This window comes from Oreochromis niloticus, linkage group LG23 (assembly GCF_001858045.2).
Source record: "Oreochromis niloticus isolate F11D_XX linkage group LG23, O_niloticus_UMD_NMBU, whole genome shotgun sequence".
Taxonomy (NCBI): domain Eukaryota; kingdom Metazoa; phylum Chordata; class Actinopteri; order Cichliformes; family Cichlidae; genus Oreochromis; species Oreochromis niloticus.
The window spans coordinates 41,556,411-41,577,936 of NC_031986.2; the positions used below are offsets into that span (position 1 = coordinate 41,556,411).

Here is a 21,526-nt window from a genome sequence, read left to right on the forward strand (position 1 = left end):
AAAAAGCTTGTCTGCTGGCCGGGGGCCTAAAGCACATTAGCTGCACAGGGAAAAGCCTTTTGGATGCTAGCCTAAAGACTTTACGGTGATAAGAGAGTAGAGAAGGGAACGAGAGTCACATATGCACCCCCTCCGGTGCAGTAGCTCACCTAGAAGACCAGGGCAGTCTGCCATGGCTGGCAATCAGCTTGAACTGTTTGGTCCGGGCTTACGCAATGTACAGTGACTGTGTAAAGAGCCACAGCCTAAGTTTGTAATGAAGGTAATCCACGCTACAAGAAGATAGTGGCCAGAGCTTGTTTACGTATCCTAGAGGGTGAAAGTGACCCTTCTTGGAAAGTTTGATTTAGTCTAAGCGGGAGGTGAAAGCTGAATGTGTCCTGCCATAATTAGCATGTACTCTGTTTGTCTTCACACTACCAGAATTTTACTAGTCTGTACAAAATCGCTGAGATTACACCATCGTTGACACAAGAAAAAGTAAAGCGCCATCAAGCTGCAAACACACACACACACACACACACACACATATTCTTCATTATATTTTGGGAAAATGATTAATGAAAAGCTTACGTTTTAAAAGTAAGCAGTCATTTAAAATCAATGAAAGGTTGAGGAAAGCTGTTCCAAAGTTTTGGGGCTACAACCTCAAAAGAGTGGTCCCCTCTGGATTTAAAATAAGAGCACAGAACAGTTAGGAGACCCCGATCAGATGATCGAAGAGGCCTACTGTTGTCAGTAGCTCAGGTATATATGCAGAGGCTTTGCCATGTTGGGCTTTATATCATATCAAATTTAAAAAAGGGGTGATGTGTAAGGGCCTGCTAATTTTTGTGTTGTATTTGTTCCAAATCATTGGATGGCAGTAAAGGTTTGATTTTTGTAATGTTTCTTGGATGAAAGAAACACGAGTAGATGAGCTCTGAGATGTGAGGTTTCAAACGCTGGTAAAAAATAATAGGAGGTCCTTAGCAGAGCGTTTGATATTGCCGGCGAGCGGCCCGATGTAATGACTGACCTCCTTAGAGAAGTTTTCAGGGCTGAATACAAGAGCCTGATGTCATGATGATGCCTAGCAACCATCTACCAACGGTCTAAAATAACCCATTTGTACCATTTATTCACCTATATCACATTATAAAAGCATTGTGTGATTTTTTTTGACTTCATGACAATGACTTCTCATCATATTATATCCACTGTCCACTGTTATTATGCATGATATATTATGACATCATGTTGCTTAGCAATCACCTACCAGTGGGCTAAAAGGACCCATTTATAGCATTTATGCACCTAAAATACATCAGTGACACCTTTCATTTCACAACAATAATATGTAACTTTTATAATTTTATAGTTATACAAATTTCACAGCTATGGGAAATTTGGGTGATTTCAATTATACATGCAAGTTTGTTATTTTTACAGAAAAATTATTTTTCTGCCCCAAATCATGAAAGACAGATTTTTTTTTAAGTTGTCTTCATGCTTTCCCGTTTGTCTTGTTTTTTCTCTTTTGGTCAAGAGCTATGAACATTTCTGTTCAACCATATCTGACTCAAAATCAAATTGCTGTCTCTTCCAAATTTGACCTGTAAAGAGTCACAGTTTGATCCTCAAAGTTTGATCCTCAGTTTGATCCTCAAAGATCTGGGTTTGTGCCCACTTTTTTCCCCACAAACAAACAGTTAAATAGATGTGAAGCTGTAATGTTCTTTATCTAAAACTAGTTGAGTGTCACAACAATAAATCCTGACACCGTGCTGGTGACAACTTACTGTTTGTTGTATAATGAGCTGTAGATGCAGAAGAAGAAGTTTCCAGTTATGCTTTTCAAAAACCTTTGTTTTACGTCCCCAGGTACACCTTGGTGGTGGGATCTGGGTGGAAGAAGAGAAATGGCACCAGCTGCAGCGGACCCAGGGAGATTCTAAGTTCACAAAGAACCTGGCTGTAATGATCTGGGGCACAGAAACCCTCAAAAACCGCAGCGTCACTGGAGTGGCCACTAAAAAGAAAAAAGATGCCCTGCCTAAACCTCCACTGTCACCCAGCAAGCTGAAGATTGTCAGAGGTAAGACAAACTTTTCTTTTTTCTTTAAAATGTATATTTCAAACGTTTGACAAACCCTTCTTTGGACGAGTTGCAAAAATGTTTTAGTAAAGGTAAATTCTTTAGCCTTAAGGCGAGGCCAAAATGAGCGTCTTTTAATTTGATGTGGTCTGATTACTCACACTCGCTCCTTCCCCAGAGTGTCTCTACGACAGAGTGTCTCAAGAGACAGCCGACAGTGCAGAGATAACGCAGAGATTGTCCAAAGTGAACAAATACATTTGTGAAAAGATAATGGACATCAACAAGTCCATCAAGAATGAGGAGCGGCGGGAGTCCAAGCTGCTCATCAGACAGACAGTCAAGATGGAGAACTTCACCTACGATGGCATATAGTGATCAACTGTCACGCCAGCGCCTTCTGCCCCCGCGTGGTCTGCAGGATATTGAGGGGACTTGATATGGGTGGTCGGGGGATGCTGTAACCATTTCAGGAGTGGTCGTATTTCTTTGGCACATCGGATTGGTTGTTATTTGAAATGTTAAAACAAAGAGGCCCCTTCGCCCGCCCCTCCATAAAGAACCATCATCACATTTCTGTGAGCCCGCTTTTCTAATTGGCCGACAGACAGCTTTACCCAGTGGTTAGAAACTGAAGATGTGAGCTAGCTTGATATAGGCTGGTGTGAGTGTTTTTATAAGCTTTACAGTGGCAGAAATGCAGATTCTTGAGGTTTGTGCATGTGTGTCAAAAGAGAAATTAGATGTGATTATTACTTTATTGTTCTGTGTCAGAACATAATTGTTGAGTCCTTGAACTTTTAAAAAGTAAGAGATTATTTCCCTGGGCGAACGAATGATGCTAGTTTGCATTGGAGCGTCGATGCGTGAGAGGTTGACTGTTATGGTGACTACTCAATAACTGCTGGGAGTTGGTGCGGTTGGTACTTACTGCATAGAATGGGACATCAGGGTCTCAAATGCACAAGTCTTAATTAGTAACAGCCATATTTCATCTTGCAGCAGAGATTCTGTTGCTCCTAAAGAGATTAATTATGGGCGTGTGCTCCCACTTAACCATATAACTTTATTATAAAGACAGCTTACTGAGATTAAATGGGACTCTGTCGAGTCTCTAGAATGCTGTATTTGTTTTTTATGTTTCTTTAATGTTGATCTTTATGAATATTTGCCATCCACGAGGGAGCACAGGAGACGTTTTGATTGGATATTTGTGTGTTACTTTAAGGAAACTTGACTGTTGAGTTGCAGTGGTACAGGCATGTTGACACCTAGAAAGGCCTTAAATGGATCTGGCAATCACCAGGCACTGATAGGCTCCTGGGTTTTCTAGTATGCTGTGATTGTAAATGTATTGTAAGCTGAAGTCACGATGCTTCATCTGCACTTTGCTGTGAGAATGTACGAGGTGGCCAGGTACTATTTTCTGTGTAGTTCACACCATTAAGTTTGGCTGAGCCGGACCGCTGCCCGGATGAAAATCGAGGCACAGTTCTGGTCATCGTCTTGTGGAAGCGGTGTTAGCTATGGGTAAAGCTGTCTGGAATACTATTTTGCTGCTGAAGCTGTCTGGCCCTGCTGAACCCCATAATAACCCCCTCTTGTTTAAGGCACGCCACTGGGGAATTAAAGTAAGGTTGCTCCAGTGACAACTTTCCCTGAGCTATGCCATCAGAACTTAGTCTCTTTCTTGTTCTTTCATGTTTTTATTCTCCTCTTCTGTTCTGTGTGTGTGTGTATATCTATGTATACACACACACTTTCTTTTTCTTTTTTTTTGATCCAAAATGGCTTGGGTGGCAATCTGCAGGCTGGAACTAAACGCTGCAGATTGAAATCTCAACTGTGACCTAGCTGTGGCTAACTGTGAATCTACTGCAGAGCTGCTCATCAAGCCTTTCTCCTCCTCACAGTCTAGATTCTTGTTTGTCTGTTGATTTATTTTTCTGTATCATATCGTCCGTCTCGGTTTTTGTTATTTCAGAAGTTCAGATCAGCCTTTTCTTAAGCTACTTTATTTCAGTGTACATAAGCAACTCTTTATTATTATTTTTTTCCACCAAACATTGATATTTCAGTTTGTAGTCTTGTTACAGTTTCAAGCTTCTGGACGAGTTTGGTTTAGCAAATTGATGTTGTAATTCCACGTTACCTATCAATTTCTTGTGTTTCTTTGTACACTTTTTTTAATTTTTTTTATATGAATTGTTGGCTTTAAGCTTGACGTTGTAATCGAACTTAGATCAGCTGAGTCTACAAACATATGTTTAAAAAAAAAAGTATCCCTCTCTCTTAGCCAAAGCGATCTCTGGAAAATGAGACAAGGCTTTTCTTAACACCCGATTTCAGCCGAGCCCGTACGTTATATTTACTATATCTGTTATTTGGCAAACCTCACTTAGGATCTACCTGATGATCACGCCATAGTAAGATAAAATTCTGTATTGTTAAACCATTGCGCTCCAACGGTTGAGATGCAGTAGTTAGATCAACACAAATCATTTACATTGAATGCACTTTAAATGGGCAAATTCTTCAATCTTAAAGAAATGTTTTTGTGGTATTTGTCCTTTTTTTTTTATTATTAAACAAACAAACAAACATGTCCTCATAGATTAAGGCCTAACAATCATTGTATTATCATGAAGCACCTTAAGACATTTTTTTATGATTTATTATGGCAAGAATGAGTTTTGGTACATTTTGATTCATTAGTCAGATTTGCCGCTAACATGCTTGATAGACTTTAGGGCTGCCCCACCCCCACCCCTCCAGAAGTCGGAACATTCTTGGTCGACCTGAAAAGGAAACACACACTTTACAGGAAGTGTCAGTCAGTCATTGGAAACTTTTTTTTTTCTCGCTTTTTTTCACACACAAAATCCAAAGCGTAGGAAGGTGACAGATAAATATTTGTCTGTCAGTCATCAACCTCAAACATTGGTTTTTGTTTCAAATATGCAAGTAGGCGAATGTTGGCCACTTGGCATGGCCGCCGTCTTTAGACAGTCTGCTTACTAGTGATTGCAGCACAATCAGAATAATTACCTCTTTTGCTGCTGTTTGTAACAGGCAGTACGCTTTGTCCATGAGTTTGTATAATTTTTTTTCTCTGATATGTAGCACGGTGTTAATGGTGTTACTTACGATGTTCTGTCTCAGCTTTCAAACCACTTTGTCGTGCTTGACAAAACACATGTTAAAATATGTTAAAATATATTTTGGATTAATTAGATCACTGTCACAAAAACTGTTCAACTAGGAAGATCTTTGGTCAGGGGCAGCCCTAATAGATTTAACAGGTTTCTTTAAAAAACTGCATTTCAGTAAGTTAAATTATCTCAGTAGTTGACTCTGCAACTCCGTCATGGCCTCAAAAGGAAACGGTTTAAAAAAAAAAAACTTAGTTAGAAAATTGATAACTACTACTATCTGCAAAATGTGATTCACCAGTATAAAAACTGACCAATGAAATGTGCAAGCTGACTGGAATATGTGCTTTAACCTGATGCTGGTAATGTATAAATATGACTCCTATAGAGATAATAGTGTATTTTTTACAAATGAGTGGTAATTGTGAGCCAAAGTATTGAATGCTGAGATCGAGCTAAAGACGGGGTTTAGAATCAGCAGGGTTTGCACAAACAAAACAAATTTTAAAAAAATGGCCCCGGCTCCAGTAACTGAGCGTAACGAGCCACCTTATAACGGCGATGTGTTATTGTTATACTGTTTGAGGGGGTTCCCTAGAAATTTCCCTTTTTCAGTGCCCTCTGATTTCTCGTTTTGTTTTTCCCTGTACAAAGGTTTATGTGCGCTAGGCTGTGCATTTTAAAAGAAAAGATTTCTGCTGTGCAAAGTACCTTTGCTAAAATTCTAAGACATTGTCGTGTATTGTATTTGTGTTTGTTTCTTTGTTGTTTATGCCAAAAGGGGAGGGGTGTGGTTAAAATGATGCTTAAAGAAAGACCATTAATAGAGCTATTACATCATCAAAAATGTTAAGGCCTGTTTCCTGGATGGCCATTAAGCCTAATCCTTTAACTAAAACCACCTTCAAAGGATGAAAGCTGTATGGAAGTACTGTATGTTTTTAACCCAGATTTGGCTTAATCTGTAAAGGCAAGGCCAATCTTTATCAAATGTACCGAGTCACTTGCAGAAGAGCGGTTTGGGTTTTTAGCAGCATATTAGTAACATACTGTACCGTTTTATTCACAAGCAGAGCCATTAATTTTGGCTTCGCGTCACGACACCAGACCAGTCGGTGCTTTCACCGTTACACTTAAGTAGTGATAGACAGGAAACGCAACCTCGGTGGCTTTGCGATCGTCTTTTTATGCCACCTTTAGTTCTTTACTCTCCTGACATTCGTATGGACGATCCTGTCCTCCTCGCTGTTGTTTTGGCTTATGTTGTAAACACCTGTTTAAGCTGCAGAAGTGAAGAAGCTTTGTGTTGCTTTTTGACAGTTTGATTGAGGAAAAGGCGATCTGGTTTTAGCTTCAACGTGCGGAACAAGATAAATGGCTCGGTGCCACTGTTTTCAGAGCTAGGTGTACACGAGACACACGTTTGAGCCACAGATACAATGTCAGACTTGGTTTAAAATGAGAAAACGGGGAGGAACACATAGTTAGGCCTATATTTTTATTACAGTTATCAGAAAATTTGTATACAATCCACAAACCGGTTCTACTTCATCTAACTTCACCGTCCTACCTCATTGTTACTCTGGTGTTTGTTTGTCAGTGACTGTAAACTATGTGTGTATATTAAAAAAAAAATCTATAGGAAAAGGTATACCTGGTTACTCTCAACATGTACAGCATATTAAAAACTTGTAAAACACCTCAGTACACAAATATCATTCTTAGGAGGAAATCAGTTTTATTACCTGCTTAAAGATGCTGCTGTAAAGGGGTGTCTGTGTGAGGGGTCGTCTCCGAATATATATCTCCGCTCTTTGCTATGTTGTGCAGTTGATCAGTGGTTGTGTTCTGTCTCTGTATTGCATTCTGAGATTTTTACTGGTTGACGGTGCTACCAGCAAACAGTTCGAAAACTGATCTATCGGACCTCAAATGGTGCTGTTTTTCTATGTTTTTATCGTCATACGGCTATGTTTTATTCAGGTGTGTCAACCGCCACTATCCCCTCAGCTAACTCGAATTCTAAAGCCAAAATATTTCACACAAATCGATAACCCTGCTTTTACTGTATCAACTATATGCTATCCATCCAAATATTGTAGATAGTGATTATATCCTCAGCTGTGAGTTTCAGAAGTACCTCAGAAGTTGCCGATTTCAAATGGATGCATCTGCTTTTAGCACCTGTTGTCTATCAATTTACATTGTTGCAGTGTATTTTCGGAAATATGCATTTTTACTGGTTAGATCAGGTTACACTATAGAGAGTAGATGATTATTAGCTCACACTCAGATGTCGACGATGTGAAAGTTAGAGGAAGCCGCTGTTCACTGGTCGCATGCCACGCGGGAAATCTCAGTCGGACTGGGACGATGGAGTAGAAGAGGTCCTCAGCAAAAATCAAAACCGCACGTTAAGTTTGAGTCCATGTTAACCTCAGATTGTGTTATAGAAGAGTGATGGAATAACAAAATACCCACGTAGAGGAATGTGTCAACTTTTAAAATTTGGACCATGCCAAAAATGCGATCAGGGTATATTCATGAAGACTGTTTTTCGTCGACGTTCCTGTCCTCTTGAATAATTATCTGTGATTCCCCTGTTGCATTGCTTTTCCCTCACCGTCACTTAAATGTAACTTAAATGTTAAAATTATGCATTTAGTGTAAGAAAGTATTAACGATTGACTTACTGTGAGTAATTATACAAAGTGCATTATATTTTCTTTTACCCTGTACCAATGGAATCTTTTCTGCACCAAAGTGTTTTTTTCTGTTTTGTTTTTGTTTCTTTTATTGAGAGAAAAGGGTTGTGTCCCTTTTCAGTATGTTTCTGTGTTCTTACTGATGGTTATTGTTTTCATTTCCAACCGTGCTGGTGAACATGAAATGTGCCGGTACCTCTCTACTGTGGGAAGAGCGTGTGTTCAGATACACAGCAGTCGGTTTCACGGAAGCACTTAAGCCATTCGTTGGACTGTTTTAATAATAGTTCAATTGTAAGCTTTGCTCTGGTCCAGGGTATTGACCCAGGGAGTTTGTGTGTAATTGAATTCCTATGCAGGTGTTGAGTTACTTACCTGGTACCACATCACTGTCGGGTACAGGGCCAACTGCGGAGATGGAAAACTGGGCCTTGAGATTGAGTCAAAGGGGACAAAGGCGACGTGACAAATCCATACAGACCTATTAATGACATTTTCATACTTGTATTAAGTGAGCTATACAGGGCTGCTTGGATATCTACCTGTCTGTACTAGGTATAAACGCATTGCAGTGATCATTAGGGAAAGACAGGGTTATTACTGTATGGAGTATTTCCAGTTGGTATGATAATGTGAAAAGAATTTCAAGACTTTTGGAGTTGACACTCCCTCATTATTATAGCCTCCCAGAGGCAACCCTACATTTTCAGAAAATGTTATAAGTATATGCGATAGAGAGTGTACATGTCTTTGCTAAACCGGCCACACCTCTGCTATGCGAGCAAGTCTTTGACGCTTAGCATCCTGTTCTGTGTTTTCTCTTGCTGCATTCAGGAACACCTGTTTAATGTATAGATAAACAGAAATAAAATTGAGACTTTTATTCTATCAGCACAAACCTCGTGTCTGTGGTTTTTTGGGTTGTTTTTTTTTTGTTTGTTTGTTTGGTTGGTTGGTTGGGGGTTTTTTTTGATCATCTTCCTTTGAGGAAACTGTCAGATAAGACTGAAGAAATACATCCCGATCCTTGTTACAGCCCTTTCTTCATTTTGTATTTATTTTTTTTTTCTTTTTTAATATGGAGAGTTTGTTTTTATCCATGCTAGCAGCATCACTATACCAGTTTGGTCCATGCACCCACATAAAATCTGGAAAACTGGAAAGCTCCTTGAGAGGCAGGCCACCTAGACCAAACAAGTTCAAGTATCTTGGAGTGTTACACACAAGCGATGGAAAGGCGGAGCGTGAGCTGGTGAATCAGCAGCAATGTGGGTATTATACTGGACTGTTGAGATGATGATGAGCCAAAAACCAAAGTTTTCAATTTACCCACTGATTTATGTTGCATCCCTCACCTATGGTCATGAAATCTGGGTGGTGACTGAAGGAGTCGGCCGAAATGAGTTTCCTCTGAAGGGTGGTTGGGCTCAAACCTCCGGAGGAATCTTGGAGTAGAGCTGCTGCTCCTGCTGGTTAAAAGGAGCTAGTTGAGGTGGTTCAGGCATCTGGTTAAGATCCCTCTTGGGGCGACTACCCTGTAAGTGTTTTGGGTAGACCCAGAAACTGCTGGAGAGATTATATTTCCAGTCTGGCCTGGAAACACCTCAGAATTCCTCGGCAGGATCTGGAAAGTTTGGTTGGGGAGAAAGATGTGGTGAATACCCTGTGATCCCACTTAGGAGAAGAGAAATGGGGAGATAGATGTACTACAGGGTTGGTCCACTGTTGAACCTCAGAACTGCCTTACTTTTCATGGCATGGATTCAAGTTAGATGCTGGAGGGATTCCTCAGAAATTTTGGTCCATATTGACATGATCGCACCCTGTCTGCAGATTCATTGACGGCACATCCCTAATACGAGTCTCCCGCTCCACTACATGCCAAAGGTGCTCTGTTCGATTGAGATCTGGTGGCTGAGGAGGCCATATGAGTACAAGTGTCATATCCACGAAACCAGTTTGAGATCAGCTAAGGTTTGTGACATGGTGCTTTATCCTGCTGGAAGCAGATGGGTTCTTTATTTTAGGTTTTTGGGGGGATTTTTTGCATGCAGGTGTCAGAACCTACAGCAATGAAACTGCAGTGAAACCCCCCTTCTTCTTCTTCCTCTTTCAACTGACCCTTTCAGGGATCACTACAATGGATCATCTGCCTCCATCTCTTCCTAGCATACTCCTGTCACATCAACCGTCTGCGTCTCCACCTTAACTACATCCATAAACCTCTGAAATCTTGATGTAGCCACTTTGATGTCACCAATCAGTTTTGAGCTTCACAGCTAGAGTTTCAGTATTGATATTATGTTTCCAGATAAAGGAAACTCCAATAGAGAAACATGTCAGTCGTAAAGGCCACTCCCCTAATTAAATTATCCAGATGGGTGAGTTCACCCCAGTCAAAATTATTGACTCAACCCAAACCTTTTGGGTTTTAATGCTGGGAAGTTGGGAATTTTAACATGGAAGTCTGTAGGAATTAACTTTCATTTGCAGCCAGCCTCTAGCGACACCTGCAGTTGATGTCACTTCCACATTGGATTCATTTTTCAGCTCTGGAAGTTGCCTCTTGGCCACCGTGTTGTTCACTGGCACATTTTCGGAGGTTGGAGGTAAACTACTGAATCAAGGTTAAAAATTTCCCATATCTTGAGGTGTAAACTTAGATTGAGTCTTAAAGGTGTTATTTTTACGCTGCAGCAGCACATAATTGATGTCAAAAGAGTTTCTCCATTTTCAAATTGGGGGCTGTGTATGCGGAGTGATTCTCATAAAACCCGAATGACCCTTAGGCTAATGCAAATTCATCAGCACACAGAAACTTAGCCAACTTTTAATTTAAATGGAAAAAGGGACATTTTTAAATTTAAGTTGGTCATACAATAGCAGAGATTTACATTTACAACATGTCACCCACGAGTTTAACACGACTAAGACTGAGAGATTTCCAGACAGACAGAGGCGGCGGATGAAAGTGTGATGTGTAGCTTCACAGAGGTGTGTAACCGTTTAAGTTCTTTGTGCCTTTTCACATCATACCTAACATTAGTTTTCCATCCTCACAGGCTGTGTAATGGACTTCCGTCACCACACAGATCAATCCACTCGCCTGTACATCTTACACTTTTATTTTAAGTTTAGTGCGTGTGGGATTAACACACAATGTTTTCAATATCATAAACGACATAACAGGATGATACAGGCTGCCTTGTGCCACATGACATGCCGATGATTGGCAGCTCTGTCTCTAACGTGTCACATGCCCAAACCCTATTGCGTTACCAGCTGAGCTGTATAGACCGAGATAACACAGAAATGGGGTGTTGACACATCAGACTGATTGTAAGATGGCTCTTTTTTTTTTCTTTTTTTTGCAGATGAATCTAAAACGAACATTGTCTCTGAATGTCCTCCTTTTGGTATAGTCCACAATAGAAACTGATAGGAAAAGTGCCTCCTTTCTTTATAGACAGACTCCTTCATTTCTCCCTGTCCCTCTCTCTTGTCTTGCACACTGAAGCATTTCCATACATTATTGCCTCTGTAAGCAAGTGTGTCACGCGCCCAGGCTTTTCCTACAGCCCAAGAGGACTTCTCAATGTCATTATCGCTAAAGCCTGCCACATGTCTATAATGTATTGCTGCCTTTCTTTATTGGCAGCGCGATGATTCAGTAGTGGTGATGATGGATTAGTGCCGGCTGGGTCGAGCTGGGCTGGGCTGAGTCCGTCCAGACTGGGCTGGGCTCTGCAGCCTGGCTCTCTGTCGCATAAACACCATGTCCTCCTCACACACTGCAGTATAGAGGGAGACATATTGTATTTATGTCACACACACAGTCTAATGAATATGGTCATTTCGGTGCTTTTATGGAGCTTCTTGGAACATTGTCTGATTCATCGTGTTCACCTTTTGCATTTAATGCAGACATGGCGCACGCAGCAGCTCTGCATAATAGGTGGCAGTAATGCATCCTCTTTATGACATTGTTAGTGTTTTGAATGGGGAAATATAACCGCATTTGCCTCGTGGAAGGGGAAGTTCAGAGAGGGTGCGCTGTGTGCATATGTTACCTCAGAGTAACAAGGTTTGTTTCCACGATCATAAACACGTACACACTGGGTTTAGAGGAAGGACGAATAGTGGCATGTTTTATTGCTGAATATGAAACACACTCCACAAAGCACATCCACGCAGACTGAACTAAATTTAACGGCACACTGGCCACCAACTAAAAGTCTAAACCCAACGCTCAGGACTTGATTATAGGATTTTGAGTCTCTCCACGCCGGCTTCCTGTTGTTCGCTGTCACGGCGGTTTGGCTTCAGCTGCAGCACGAGAAAATAAATGGACATTAGTCTTAATTTCTTACCGCTTGCAGCAGTATCTGACCATCACCACTGCTGCTGTAAATCTTTCCTGCGTCAGCAGACAGAAGAAATACATCCCGATCCTTGTTGCAGCTCGTCACAAGCACGATGGAAATTTGAGCACACATGCAGCAGTTAACATTTTCAGTATTGTTGATCAGGCCCCATATTAATTTTGTCCATCACCGACTGATGCAATATATTGACTTTGATTCCCTTTGCACTAAACCGACTTATTTCGTTTATCCTGCAATATTTTCTCCCCAAAGGCATGGAAGGTTTTTCTCATTATGGGAAACAATTAAAAAAGTAACAAAGGAGCTGAATTTATGCTTTTCTGATTGATTCTCATTGGTGCTGTTGTTGTGACTGTAGGTGAAGGAGTTATTTGTGTTTTTCATTTAGAGCAGTTTGGTAGTTTTATCTGTGTACCACTTATTTACACCATGCAGAGTATTTAGATATATATATAGTCAAGTAAAATATGCAAGTGCCTTCATTGCCATCTCTGCCTCTTTGTTCATTTCAAAAGTTATTGCAGGCGTGACATCAAGTTGGTACTTTCTGCCTTTGGTCTTTGCACACATTGATGAAGCACCACCCATACCTTCACCCATCTGGGTGTTCATACATTGTCAGTTAGCTGTACGATAAGATACGCTGGAAGGTTTTGACTGTTAAACTCCTCTTTGCTGCCAGCGATGTTCGGAGGTCCTTATCGTTTTTAAGGAGCTTATTTTGCTGCTTCAATGATAAAAACTGGGAAAGTTTCGAGTCCATCAGCCCCTCCAGTAAGTGGATGCAAAACTCTGCTCTTCTACCCTACACACGTTCATGCACATGCATACATACCTGTGAATGCACACACACACTGGCACATGCATACTTAAATACGGAGCATCCAAATGGCCTCTATTAATGCAGATGGCTCTCCCAATTAACAAGATTCAAAGCGATGATGAATTTTTCACTCTCTGAACAGTTAAGCTAATTATGGCCCAAATGAAGCAGGTTCCAGTGAATCGCCATGGCAGAGGCTGCCAATGGGAGACAATGTCACTGTCACAGTGCCACTCTGCAGCACCACCCTAATCGCTACAGCTGCTTAATATTCATCTCCCACTGCTCTCTCGTCACCTCCATCCTTCCTGACTCACCTCACCTCTCGTCTCGTGTATCCTCTCTTCATTTCTCCTCCCTCCTCTCATCTCGCCTCCCGCTTTCCTCCACTGCCCTTCTTACACGAGTCCCTACCATAACCCCTCTGCACCCACCCACCACTTTGTGCCATAGATGTGTTGTTCATAATGGAAATCAACTAATTGCGCTAATAGCATTTTAATGATAATTTAATGTAGTAAATAAAACTTGTTACAAGCTAAGCAATTTTGCTGGATTTCAAGGGCAATCAATCTGTGTCCAATACAATCTGCTCACCTCCTTGATGATGGGTGTTGGATGTCAAGAGCATGTTTTCTCTCATGCAAGCTACAGATCAAACTACTCTTGTCTCGGCAGCTACAGATGTGCAAAATTCAGCGGAAAAGCACAAAAAGTGAGCCATATGTCTTAAAACCATCGGTAAAGCGTGTTCGTATTAGTTCCTACTTTTAAAAGAGTAAAGGAGCAAAAAAGTAAAAAAACCAAACTTCAAAGTCTTAGGGTTGTATTAATGTTTTTAACGTTGTGCTTAAATCGGTGCAGATATTACACATATCCTTTAAACTAGTGGCTCTAAAAACGATCTGATAACTGCTACGAGATAACTTCCACATACAGTATGGACCCCAGAGGTCTTTTTCCTCCCTCTGTTGCACTTTGTGTGTCATTTGACATTATCCCTTTTCATCATAAGGTCTTTTTTTGAAGCAAACTTTATGCCCGGTGGTTACTCGTGCCATTTTCTTATTTGTTGTCGATTCAGATTATAATAATCAATTCTCCTCAAGAAATTAACATACCTGAGTCGTTTCAAGTCTGCTTAGCTCTGTGAGTCATTGTTATCCATTAAAAGAGATTAGATTTGCCTTGTAATCAAAGATGAATGCTTCATTTTGCATTTGGATTCTTCTGCATATTTTTTTTATCAAGCATACCCCCCAGACTAAACAAATTAAAAATGATGAGGAGCCTTAGCTAGAAAGAGAAAAGAATAAAGTGAGAAAGAAAAACAATTTATTTTCTCTTTTTATGTTCTACCAGTGGTCATTTAGCTAGCCTCTTTATTTAAATGGTAATGTGAAGCCGACTAAACAGGCACGACGAATCAGCCCGAGAAGAGAAGGAGACTTCAAAAAAACGAAAAGAAAGCTGTGGTCTTTTCAGGCTCCAGGAGTTTATCTGGGTCTTTCCTCCTGTCGTCTGACTGAATGAGGAGCCGATTGAGCGACAAGGATAACTCTTCTCAGTGCTGGACTATAATTAATTAGGTGGGATAAATTATAGCATCTCTAGCGAACGCTGGCACACATGCACACGGAAGCACACTCGCAGCAAATGCACTCTGTGCACACCGTCGTGAAAACACACATACATGCTTAACCAAACGTGTTAGTATCGATGAACATTGGAACTGAAAAAAATGAAAGTGAAAATAAACACATTTGACAGTTATGATTCATTTCTATTCTCATCACGCCTACGGTTGTGTAGCATACTCCCTTTATGCTGCTTTAAAAAATAATTATATATGGATGAATATGTAATTTAGTCATAGAATGAAGCTATTATTCATAGCAAAGTGTGGAGGATGAGTTCAGTAGTCTCACAGCCTGAGGAAAGAAACTGTTTGGAAGTCTGGTGGTACTGCTTGCCAGATGGTAGCAGGTTAAACAGGCTGTGGTTGAGGTGGGTATTCTGTTTTGGTGTATTTCAGGCTGTGCCTCACTTTATCTAATCTGTCAGAGAAAAAGCACATTCTATCACTTTAACAAAGGTGAAATACACATGCTGCGAGTGCTCAGTGTGCAAAAGCCCTATTTAAGCAATATTATCGACCAATTTCTGAAACAAAAACTTGTTGTAATAAAAAGATGATCCCTCAACTTTCTTAATAAATGTGGATTATTATGTCTAAGTATTATTAAATGTGTTATTTTCATTAGAAGCAACAGTATTGTTGGTCTCTTGTTACCAGACAATGTGCCCTCTTTACCACCTGCACGACCTAAAAGCCCCTCGATGGCAAACAAGCTTTTATTTATGTCTGTAATGGCAAAAGTAGAAGAAGTTCAGGCTCTGCTTTAGCAACATCACCACATAACTCCTGCAGATGGATTAAACAACCGTCGCTGCTGCTGCTGCTGCTGTAAAATGTCTCCACTCGTCCATCAGCCTCTAACACCTCACATCGGTGCTTTGTGCCGCGCTGCTGTCTGATGGGATATGTGGCTGAGGAACAAACTGACACTTGTCTTCTCTGCTCACCGTCAACCCAGACCCCAAATTCGTGGCTATGAATTACAAACACACACCACGCAGACACGCGCAAACGCCCTGCCAGCAGGTGCTTTTAATGGCCTGGTGTTAATGAGAGTCTTGTTTAGAGCTGTCAGATGACCCTAGGCCACGCAGGCTGACACTGACTCCATGTTCACAGCTCTGGAGGTCACCGCACAGTTTACGCAAGAGTGTGCACGGATCAGCGCGTGTGTGTTAGTGCTACACAGGAAATCATTTATCAAACCTAATTGCTTTTCAAGTCAGTATAATAAATTTATATTAAAATACCTTCGTTCTTTAAGTTTAATATTGAGTCATTACTGTTGATGTAATCATTTAAATCTTATCTATGGAGTCTGTTCTCATTGTTTGATCCGCAGGTACCTCAAGCTAACAAGAACAATCAAGACACAGGCTCAAAAAATAAAGAATAAATGATAAGAGTAAGAATAATATTTGCCAGCGTAAGTTTATAACATGATTTGATAAAAAGAAAATTGTACACTTTATAGAATCAGTTCATGTTTCTCAGAGTTTAACAGTAATTTCATCCAGATTTAGTACAGTATATTTATAACAGCCACAAAATTAAGTTGTAATGGTGCCTTTATGAATCCTCAAACAATGTTTTTCTGAAAAAATACAAGAAAAACTGCTCATTGGTAAGTATTCAGATCCTTTGCTTAAGCAGTGTCATAGAAATAAACGCTCTACATTAAAAGAGTATCACCAGTAAAACTGACTAATTATGAGTACAAAGGTAATAACTATCAAAAGTAAAGGCTCTCGTTATACAGCAAATGGCTGCTTTTCTACTATTATTGTTATTGAGGCATGAATGCTTAAGTAGATTTTTTATGTTAAGGCTGGTGTACGGTACACAAAGCTCCTTATGTAACTTATTTATGTTATACAATAAATGAAGTTATAGCAACATGTTGCATTTTATAAGCTCATTGCAGTTACAAGTAACTAACTACATCTGTTTAATGAATCTAGTGGCGCACGTGAAGCCAAAATGCAAAGTGGCATCTGCTCAGAAATTCCTAAATAAAAATCGATGATAAAAATTAAATATATATTCCACTGATTGTAAAATAGGTTTGTAAAAGTATTTTTTGTACTGTCTCTGCTGTCTTATTTAGCATTAATTCAACTTCATTAATTAATTTTTTAAAAAATCAATAGAAAACAATCATGAAGAAGTAAAATTTGACGGGATGAAGACAAATACTACCCTCTGTTTTTGTGACTGTATGTATATGTATGTATCTGCACAGCCCTAAGGAAAATATCAGTGTGGCTGAAGCACATGAATGCATGAAGATTTTAAAACGCTCTTTTTGCAGTTGCAGTGCTTTTCAAAGTTTCACCCTGATATAATCAATTTTCTCCTTTTTTTTCTTTCTCTGTGATATTTTCCTTCTGTATCTCCAGCCAGTGTTTTCCAACCTTTAGCACACTTGCTGTTATTCTTCCTTTATGTGTTGACAGTGAAAGTGTAATCTAGCTCTGTGTGGAGACCAATTCACAGATTGGGAAGCGCCTGTGTGGAAGCCCAGCTGTGTGTGTGTGTGTCTGTGTGTGCATATATGTGTGTGTGTGTTTAAGTAAAGGAGACTCAAGCTGACAGTTTGCCAGCAGCCTTGCACCTGCACACAGCTAGGTGTTGATCTCAGATGGGGGGGTGAAGCGGGAAAGCAGGAGGGGAAGACAGGCGGAGGGAAAAGGAGAGGCGGGGATCCAGCGCGAGGTGTTGGGGATGGATTAGAAAAGACTAGTGAAGAACACAGGATAGGAACTGTGAGAGGTGGCGTAGCTGTGACATGTAATTCCTGTTTTTATGTCTCTTCTCTGTACACGAGCGCGCACATGCCACAAGTGGAGGGAAAATGTGTGGCTGTGACAGGCGGGGCAGGAAAGCCAATTGGATTGATGCATTCTTTCATAGGAAACTGCCAAGTCCCGAGCGCAGTCAGGGCCTCATTTGTCAGACTCAAGGAAATAGCATTACGGCGTGATGTTTCACTCTGTCTTTGGCACACACATCAACAAACCTCTGCTTCAGGATTGAAGAACTGTGCAGCTGATGTTACCGAAACCAGGCGCGAAATTTAATTGTGGGTTAAAGTGGCAGCAATGGGATGTAAGCGTCTATATGTCATCTCTCTACTCGCAATGTATTGGCAGATGCTGCATGGTACTCAAGTGGTGCACTTGGAAGATCTTTGGCTTCTGTGATAGGTTTCTCTGTTTTACATTCACTGACTTGTTAACCTTTCAGCAGCGGCGGTGAGTTTGCCGCTGCCCACAGAGCAGATAAACTTAGACAAGCTCTCTGGAAGAAGCTCGGGAGTAAGGCAGGGCAGCTCAGTGACACTGTCAGCATGACGCACTGTTGGATAACCTAAACAGGAAGTCTGTGTCACTGATAAATCAACCCACTAGATCTTATAAAATCAAAAACAAACATTAAAAGTGCAAAGTGGAAAAAAATGAAAGTTTTTCAGGTACAAAATGATTTAATCCGGCATCCTGTTCTGTTCCTACTGTAGTCGAGATCCTGCTAGTGACAGGAAGTGTGACAGAAATATAAACATACAGACGGGAGAGGGTTAATTTGAGCTGACATGTGTCCAGTGTTTGTGTGTCCCCGTATGCTTGTGGTGCCTTGTTTGCTCCCTCCATCATCACTGCTATCAAAAACCCATGAAAGGAAGATACCGCTTGTTGCTTTAGTGTAAAATAATAGATGCAAACTTGTTTCTTGTCTTTAACGGTTTGTTTTCTTCTTCTTGTTTAGTGCATTGTGTTTCCCATGTGTCTGCATGGGGGGTGGGTTAACTGTTAAAAAGTAATCAGTAACCTCTTACCAAGTACAAAGTATCATGCCGTACAATTGGACGGCGTCATAAAGTAAGTTTTATTCAACCAGAGAGATTACATTAATTCTCTCTGTCTTGCTCACTGTGTCATTCTGTCCGTCTGGTCATTGGGGTGTGTCCCAGCAGGCTTGCCGTAGACTGGCAGAGTGTTGATCTGAGTGTCAGTGGGACTGGGGGTCTCCTTTCCCAGCACTCTTCTCTTCCACCAGCTGACAGACAAGGTCAGGGACTCATCCCGCCTGTCTTTCTTGGCTCCTGACAGCCTTTCCTCGGGGAGACAAACCCCAGACAACCCTGCACTGCCTGGCACGCACCATCACCAATTAATATTGCATCACCATTTTCCAGCCCACTCCCTTTAGGATCCGCTTCTCAGGGTGCGATTGGGCCACCTGACTCGCTTGCTTCTTGACCTGACTCAGCCTCCGTGAGTAACGGGGAAAAAGCAGATTGATCCACATGTTTTACTCATCTTTGTTGTTGTTGATGATGTTAGAGCTAATGAATATTTAGGTATGTTTTAAATTAAAAAGCACTTATTTTCACACAAAGTGGATTTATTTTATCCTCACCTATTTCAGAGATGAAGGGTTTACTGTACCGATGCCCTTTACATTTTTTTTTTCAACTTTCTAGCAGCATTGCTCGAGGGATGGCAATGTCACACAGCGGTCAGTCCACCACTTTAGATCAGACCAAAATAGCTCAACAGCTCTTCATTAGAGTGCCAAGACATTTTATTCTGACAACACTGTGGCCAGCCAATGACCTTTACCAGTTTTGGTGATCCCCTGATTTTTTTCCTCAAGCACCAGCAAAAGGTTCACAAAAAATATCTCAAAAAGTTTTGAATGATTTCCTGTTAAAGGCCTTGATCCGGGTGAACTTTTAGCTTTTTATCAATCACCAACTTTTTCAAGTTTATGATGAAGTTCAGACAAAGCTAACAGCACTTTCATGTTTAATCCTAACTGCTGAATTTGTTTGCATTGCCACTGTGTGCCGCTTAGTTCAATTCGACTCTATTCAGTTCAGGTTTATTTATATAGTACCCGTTCACAACAAGTTACCTCAAGGCGCACTGTGGAGTAAAGATCCTGCAGTGATCTGGAGAAAACCCCAACAATCAAGCAACACCTCTCTATGAGCAAGCACTCAGTGACAGTGGGAAGGAAAAACTCCCTTTTAACAAGAAGAAACCAACCAGGCTTAGGGAGGGGCGATGTATTGGGGGAATCGAGAGAAAGAGAAAAGAGGGCACAGGGAGACAGGAGACAGAGATCTGATGACAAGCTGTAGTGGTATATAAAATTGTCAAAGGAGATGAGTGGAGAAGAAGTGATGAGGGCATCACATGAGCCTATAACAGCATAACTAAGGTGTGGTTCAAGGTCACCTGATCCAGCCTTACCTGTAAGGTTTACCAAGAGCGAAAGTTTAGCACATCTTCAAAGAGCCACAAGCTGTGGCTTACTGTAGACTCTTACTGTCCCAATACCTGTTTAACTATATCCTTTTTTACTATGTACGTTATGTGTAGTGAATTTTTACTTTTAAATACTACATAAGAGAAACTGCAGAAATCTGTATCTACTGTTAATATACAGTAAGGGTTAAACCATTCTAATCACAAAATTTATAAAAACTAGTTAATTGTTTCATCTAAAAAAAAAAAAAGTTACAACCTCAGGATTGAAAAATGTTTGTAAAAGTCATATCAGAAGAAATACCCTTCATCTCCAGGGGGACAATAAGGTTGTTTTTTTCAATAAATGTTCTCTCAAACAGTACACAGTTTGTACTGTTAGTAAAATATAGCACAGCATCCATCTTTGTCTGGCGTGTGATGCCTCGGACAGACCCATCAGAGAGAGATTATTTTATGGATTTCTTCACCGCGTTGCCACGTTTTATCATTCTGATTGTGGAGCTGCTGTTTCGGCCTTGTAGCTCCATTCTTCAAACTCTGAACTACTTGCGGTGAGAGACATAACGCCTCCTGCGACCTTAGCGGATGACTTATCCTCCTACCTTGGGGACTGAGTAATGTGCTTGTGGCTCTGAGAATAGCTACAGTGCTGTCCATCTGGGCTGGGGTCGGGAGCGGCGCGGCGTATTTGTCTGAATCACAGCTCCTGGCTTGCCCGTTTGACTCGTCCTCTCATGCGTAGACACACATGGAGTTAGCTGACATACCGGCACACATGCTGCTGATCAGTATAGCGTGATAGAAGAGCGCGGGGCCCATGTATGACACCTTGGCTGCTAAAGCACTCACCTGGCTTCTCCTCGATACTGATTTATACTGGCCCTGCAGGGGTGGCAAAAGCACACACGTGCACCGATTGTGCTCTAGATCACTTGTTCTGGGTGTGTTTCTTGAAAAACTTCAGCCAGGAGGGTGTGAAGGAGAGGGAAAGAACAGCAAAGGAAAGTCAGCCTGAAGTTATGGCTACTTCTCGTATCCCGTCACAGGAGACGGTGGGAAAGGTTTTCAGCAGAGGAGCTGTCTATGTGTTTCTGATATTATTCACAAAGCTGACTTCTTCTTCTCAGCTCGTGTGTGTGTGTGTGTGTGTGTGTGTGTGCGTGTGCGTACGCACGTGTGAGCGTTGCACAGATCGCTGATCTCTCTGAAGTCCTGTTTGTTCTCCAGGTTTGCCCCCACTACAAACATTTCCCTGATCAAAGCTGCTGAAAAGGCCTGCCACTTCAAACAAAGTACACACACGCACACACGCAAACACACGTGCGCGCATCCATTCCAACGCAGCCCTGCACGTTGTCATGGCAACCTCGTTAACTCTACACCCACCGTCACGCAGTTATTGCATCAGGCGAGCCAATCGGGAGTGGGAGGAGAAAGACGCGAACGGGCGTCACGAGCGCAGTTACAGT

At 41.2% G+C, this 21,526-nt stretch overlaps 1 protein-coding gene across 7 annotated transcripts in view; it reads left to right on the forward strand.

Moving 5' to 3' along the window:
* The window catches only part of agbl4 (AGBL carboxypeptidase 4), a 331,146-nt gene that overhangs the window by 247,669 nt on the left and 61,951 nt on the right, over positions 1-21,526 (forward strand). For 5 of the 7 annotated variants that reach the window (XM_019351390.2, XM_005479009.4, XM_019351391.2 and 2 more), the window contains 2 exons: positions 1,864-2,077; positions 2,256-8,715. The exons of 1 other annotated variant lie outside the window; for it this stretch is intronic. In XM_019351390.2, coding sequence (XP_019206935.1) covers positions 1,864-2,077; positions 2,256-2,452 — 411 coding nt within the window. In that variant the 3' untranslated portion in view covers positions 2,453-8,715. Of the gene's footprint in view, positions 1-1,863; positions 2,078-2,255; positions 8,716-21,526 lie in introns of those variants that run through there. One more of the 7 variants, XM_025902945.1, reaches the window with a different exon arrangement.